The 6,000-nt window shown below is 29.4% G+C and overlaps 1 protein-coding gene across 1 annotated transcript in view; it reads left to right on the top strand.

Moving 5' to 3' along the window:
• The first annotated feature begins 3,816 nt into the window (after positions 1 to 3,816).
• LOC142318327 (chymotrypsin-2-like) overlaps positions 3,817 to 6,000 on the top strand; it is a 60,529-nt gene continuing 58,345 nt past the window's right edge. Inside the window, exon 1 of the mRNA XM_075354905.1 lies at positions 3,817 to 3,948. Within this exon, the coding sequence (XP_075211020.1) occupies positions 3,888 to 3,948 (61 nt within the window). The 5' untranslated portion in view covers positions 3,817 to 3,887. The remainder of the gene's footprint in view (positions 3,949 to 6,000) is intronic.

Genomic DNA, 6,000 nt, shown 5'->3' with positions numbered 1-6,000 from the left:
TCCAAATTTTATCTGTAATATAATATATATATATCGTTTTAAAGTCACATAAAACTGAAAAAGTCAAAATTTCTTAGTTGTATAAATTAACTATTAATTTGCTAGTTAACAAATAAAACTGCACAACCAACCCACCTTTTGAGGAAGTAATCACCCAAGTACTGACAAACATTGCTAGTGAAGAGTGGTGGGGCGCTAGTAACCATAACCCTATTTTTCCTACGTACCATAGGAACTAATAACAACAAAGGATTTGTGCAAATAATTTCGTAAAAAGTTAGAAAATGACAATAATACTGGTCAATATAAAATTTGGAACTGAAAACGGAGTAAGTGTTATATAGTATTTTATATGTTGAATCTGAATCCCGAAACAACCCATCACGTAATGTTTTTAAGTTTCAATCCCTTAAATTTATTTGTTCCATCAATCATGTAATAAACAATACAAATAAGTTAGTATGTCTGCATATTTGCTTATTCGTATCTGATTTATATTGTGATGTATGCTGTAGACCTATATTTGATGCATAACAGTCGAATGATATCATTTCATGTCAAGCTAGACATGTCAGTGAGTGAAGTAATGAGTAATTCAACATGATGAGATTTTCTTCAGTACAAGTTCAACTCTTGGTACGACTTGCTGTGTTCTTTAGTTGTGGGAGTGGTTTTATCATACACATATTATAAAAATTGTTTCTTAAGTGAGGTCATAAATTTAGTGAAAAATTTTTATTACAGAACAATATTTAGTATTATTTTATTGAACATTAAGATTTGTTATACGAGTTTCATGCTGTGTTTTATTGCACTCCATGGTAAAACTATTTTATGAATTATTTTAAGTAATTAAGTATTTATAAATTAAAAACTTAATTATTTGTATAATTATTTCTTTAATATTTCGGTTTACTTTTCATTAAAACATTTTGAATTTTAAATGAATAAAAATTGGGCTTCTAAAAATTCTTCATTTATTTTTGTTACGTTTGCGGAGAATTCACCACAAAAAGCCAATGAAAGTCAGTATCAAATCTGCCGAAAACTGCTTGTAAACATTATTTTGATTGTTCCTTGGCTGGGCTCCACATGTAGCATGCATCAAGTGATACATTAAACTAACCCAGTGGTTAAAAGGAAAAACCCATTTGCCTTGGTGTACCAGAACTAATTCGTGCAACCTAATTCGTGATTTGTATTTGTCAAAACAACATGCAGAACTCGTAGGTTCACATGTTGAAGAATGGAATTTATTAAACAAGGATAATGAAATTTCATTATATGGAAATCAAAATGAAAATTAATTGAAATAGTTAAGAAGACATGGTTTAATTTATTCCTGCCATGAGATTAGGGAGCTATTGTCTGAGCTGGATATTGAATATGTTATTCATGATTGGTGTTTATTTATAGACTCGTCAAAAAGAAGCTTAAAGACAGTGTTCTTGCATAACTGGAATAAATCTTCTTCTGTACAGGTAGCACATGTTATAGTAATGAAAGAAACATGAAAGTACGTCAAAAATTGTAAAAGCTATTAAGTATGATGAAGATCATGGTGAATCATTGCTGACCTGAAAGTGATAGGGCTTCTTCTCTGTCTCCAGAGAGACTTTACAAAATATGTTTCTTTTGTTTGTGGGACAGTCGGGCTACAGATAAACACTATGTAGTTAATGACTGGACAAAAAGAAATCAGTTTATCCCAGGAAAGGAAAATGCAAATATTCCCCTTGTCGAAGCAGATCATATTAATTTATCATGTGTATATGTAAGACTAGTCCTAATGAAGAATTTTGCAAAAGCATTAGATAAAGCTGGAGACAACTTTAAATACTTAGCTGAGGTTTTTTTCACAATTAAGTGAAGCCAAATTAAAAGAAGGAATATTCATTGGGCTACAAATAAAAAAAAATTAATTTGTGAAAATATATTTGGCAGCAAACTAAATCCTAAAGAACTAGCAGCATGGAAGTCATTCAAAGATATCATTACTGGTTTTCTTAACTAGGATCATAACTAAAAATCTGAGGGTGATGAAAAACTAATTTCATTTTAAGATTCAGCATAAAAATCACATTCTAATTCACCTACTTTTAATTCTGTTACAAATTTTTTTTTTGACCTGTAATTCTCACCATTCAATCGTGCTGGCAGGAAACATCGACCAGTCGCCGATTATGCAGGTTCAAATATTTATTGAAAATGATTGCAAGCGAAATTTCGGATTAGTTGTCAGTTTTTGTATATCACCTCCCACAGCTCTCATCTCGGTAGAGGGTCTTTTTCATTAATTGCTAGCACTCTTTTTATAAGATACAGTTGTACCTCTTTGTCTTAACGAGATCCTCTAGTCAAATTGTCAACTCGTTTAAGTAACATTTCCATAGGATTTAGTGCTACACATAGGATTTTCCTCAACATGTTCCAATACCAGCGTTTTTGTAGTTCATGGTCTTCTATGCTCAAGAGCTTTAGTAAAATATGTCCAGTTCACCTTAATTGTTCACACTAAATTACAAATACTTTCTCCATGGTATACGGCGATTATAAATACGTTCGAATACAGACAGCGTGCTTCAGCTCGACCGCAGTCTGCCAGTCCGCACATTAGATGAAATAAATAACACAATTTGATAAAACTAACGATTACAGATATAAATATTTAAAAAATTAACACTGCCTTCATTTTGAAATTTGTGAACATGTTTACAGAGTAATTTTTTTTTTTTAGTTACAAGAAAAAGTTAGAGCAAACACTTGTACAAAATATTATAATGATCCTTTGATCCAATCATAAGGTATATATTTCTTTAAATTCATAAAATGGCGGACAGATTTTCCATAGAATAATTTTTGTTTACTTCGTTGAGTAGAATAAAAAAATTCATAACCAGGTACAACCGAAAGGTGCGATCATAAAACGATTATTTTTTTTTTATCATCCATTTATCAGTTTTTAAGTAAAGAAGGTCTAAAAAATCTGATGTGGACAACACATGACTTCCTTGTACGCTTATTAAATTACATTTACACAATTTTTAAATGAAAAGTACATAAAATTTTATTTCATTAAAAACTTATATTTTTTCTTCTTTTTTTTGTTATTGAATTATTATTCATCGTAAATTTTTTTTACAATGAGAGGATTAATAAATCAATATATTTAAATTAAGAAAAAAGGAGATGAAGTCGGATTCGAACGATGTGCCGTCCCCTAAGATGCAAATATTTAATTAATTAAAATTTTATTTGGCTATAACTCTGGAACCAGTACTATTTATGATATATCGTTGAAAAGCTATTAATGAGGGCTTATTACTGCACTTAAGAAAAAGTCCAAAATCCAAAAAAAAATTGGATTTTGGGCTTCTTGGACACTTTTGGTTCTGTTGATTGCAATCAAAACGGAGGTGCACAACTAGATGTTACAACAATCCTAAATCCAAAATTTCAACATCCTACGGCTAATCGTTTTTGAGTTACGCGAAATACATAAGTATATACAGAAGTCTGCCAAACTAGTCAAAATGGATAATTCCGCTGAAATTTGGAAACTGACATTTTTCGCAATCACAATACTTCCTTTACTAAGTTCGAAGAAGTAAAAAGTCTTAAGTGATGCTTTATATTAGAATATGACATAAAAAGCATGATTACGCTGGAAAAAATTATTTCCGATAAATTGATTTACATAGTACAGAGAAACACCATGAACAGTGGCATTTATTTTAAAATACTCATCAATAAAAGATGTTGAAATGACGTTTGTTTAAAACTGTGAACGGAACTATAAATCGCTATTTAAAAAATTAAAACTATCCGCTATATTTCTGTTAGCTAAACACTATAAAAAAAAATTGAATCAATATGATTATTATTTCATGGTCATGCAAGATACCCTAATGTCAACTGGTCATGGTTACAAAAATCACGTAATTCATTGTAAGTTTAATGTATGCTAATTCAGTCTTTCTAATTCATGTAGAATATTTATAAAATTATATTTAGCTGCAGAATTCACTGTTTATAAAATATTGATTGTTTCTCTTATAAAGATAAGAGAACTTGATTCACTTAAACATCTATCTTAAACTTATCATTTGAGAATGTAAGTTATTTTTCATTCATTACCAGATTTAAATGATTTTTTTTTTAGCCGATTGAAAAACATCTCAATTTGTTTCGCCCAATATTTTTAATTTTTTGAGAAATAGTGTATAATTGAAAATTAGTAACAGTGTGTCAGAGCTATGCAACTAAGCACGGCTTTTCTGTCATATTCCTTAAAAGTTAAAATTTTTCCCATTTAATGACGGTACATTTCACATATAAAGTCAAAAGGTTTTACAATAATTCAAAACTGATATCTTTTTAGGTTTGAAAATCTTTACCAAAATTTTAGTCATATTATTCTGAAAATAATTTTAATGTCCCTAAATGAATAGCCAAAGTGTGGGTTTTATTAAACTTTTAAGTTTATTTTATTTTTATTTTTTTTTTTTGTATAAAACATGGGTGGTCATAGAAAAGATACTTCCTGCATGAAACAAAGGCAGAAAATTTGTATCTTGATAAAAATAATAAAAGAATGAAGTGAAACAATGTAAAGAAATTAGTACTGAACTTCAGTTATGGAATGCGGCATTGTATGATTTCTTTTACCGTACGTTTTTCACCTAATTTTCTTGAAATCGTGCGAAAATAGTTTGAGTATTTAAAATAATATCAATTTATACGTAATTACACAATAAAAATTTAATGTTATGCAGTGATGAAGACAAACAAAAATTTTATTAAGTATCTAATACATAATGTAATTTTTACTTCCTTGTAGAAGTATTGTGATAGCGAAAAATTTCGGTTTTCAGATTTCGACGGAAACATATATTTTGACTAGTTTCGGCAAGACGTCTGTATGTATTTCGCATAACTCAAAAACGATTAGCCGTAGTTTGTTGAAATTTTGAATTTAGGAGTGTTGTGATATCTAGTTGGGCATCTCCCCTTTTGATTGCAATCGACTGCACCAAAAAACAAAAAAAAATTGGGTTTTTTCTTAACTGCAGTAGTAAGACCTCATTGAGAGCTATTCAACGATATATCATAAGTGGTACTTATTTTCAATGGTTCCAGAGTTATAGCCAAAAGAAATTTTAATTAATGAAATATTTGCATCTTATGTGGGGAAGACCCACATCGGTTCGAATCAGACTTCATCCCTTTTTTTTAAATTTAAATATTGATTTATTAATAATTATTTTTTTCATTGATGAAATTCACTACAGAAACTTGAAGCTTGTGCGTAGGAATACGAATTGTAATTCTTGTAGCATATAAAAAATGACATGCTTGGCTGGGATTTGAAGCCAGGTTCTCCAGATGTAAGTCCGAGATGCTACCACTCATACCATGGAGGCCAGCAATTAAAAATATATGTAATCTTCCTTTTTTTAACGTCAATAAAGTAGCTGTTACTGCATCATAGGTTTTGCTGAAAATGTTATACTAATGCATAATTACAAAATTAAATTATGGTTAACCAAACATAATAAGTATGCTGTTAGAATACACAATCTCAGACAGTCTACATATACAATTTTATAATATTATTATTACATTTAATACTTTGTGTGTAATTACTTCATAATTCAACCTGCATGTATATTTTTGGGGAGTATTAAGCCTTACTCTACAGCAAAGACTAATTTTACTAATCCACTTTCTTATTATGCAGAGGGAACCTCTTCCTACTGAAGTTTTTTGCCTCTAAGTGAATTGAAATTTTTTTAAATAAATTGCATTACTAGAATAAATTTGAAGATTTTTTCACTTTTTTTTTTATCAACATTTCTTAATGTAGAAATGATGTATAAGCTGATGATATTCTAGTATTCAAGGTATTTTTTACAAAAGTTTAATAAAATTAACAAGAAAGCATTGGCTGAAAAAAATTAATCTTGTATCAGTCAAGAGCTCATGCTAAGTTTTTTTATG

This window comes from Lycorma delicatula, chromosome 1 (genome assembly GCF_047948215.1).
Source record: "Lycorma delicatula isolate Av1 chromosome 1, ASM4794821v1, whole genome shotgun sequence".
NCBI lineage: Eukaryota > Metazoa > Arthropoda > Insecta > Hemiptera > Fulgoridae > Lycorma > Lycorma delicatula.
The sequence above is the reverse complement of the archived record's forward strand: the minus strand, read 5'-3'. Positions and strand labels throughout refer to the sequence as shown.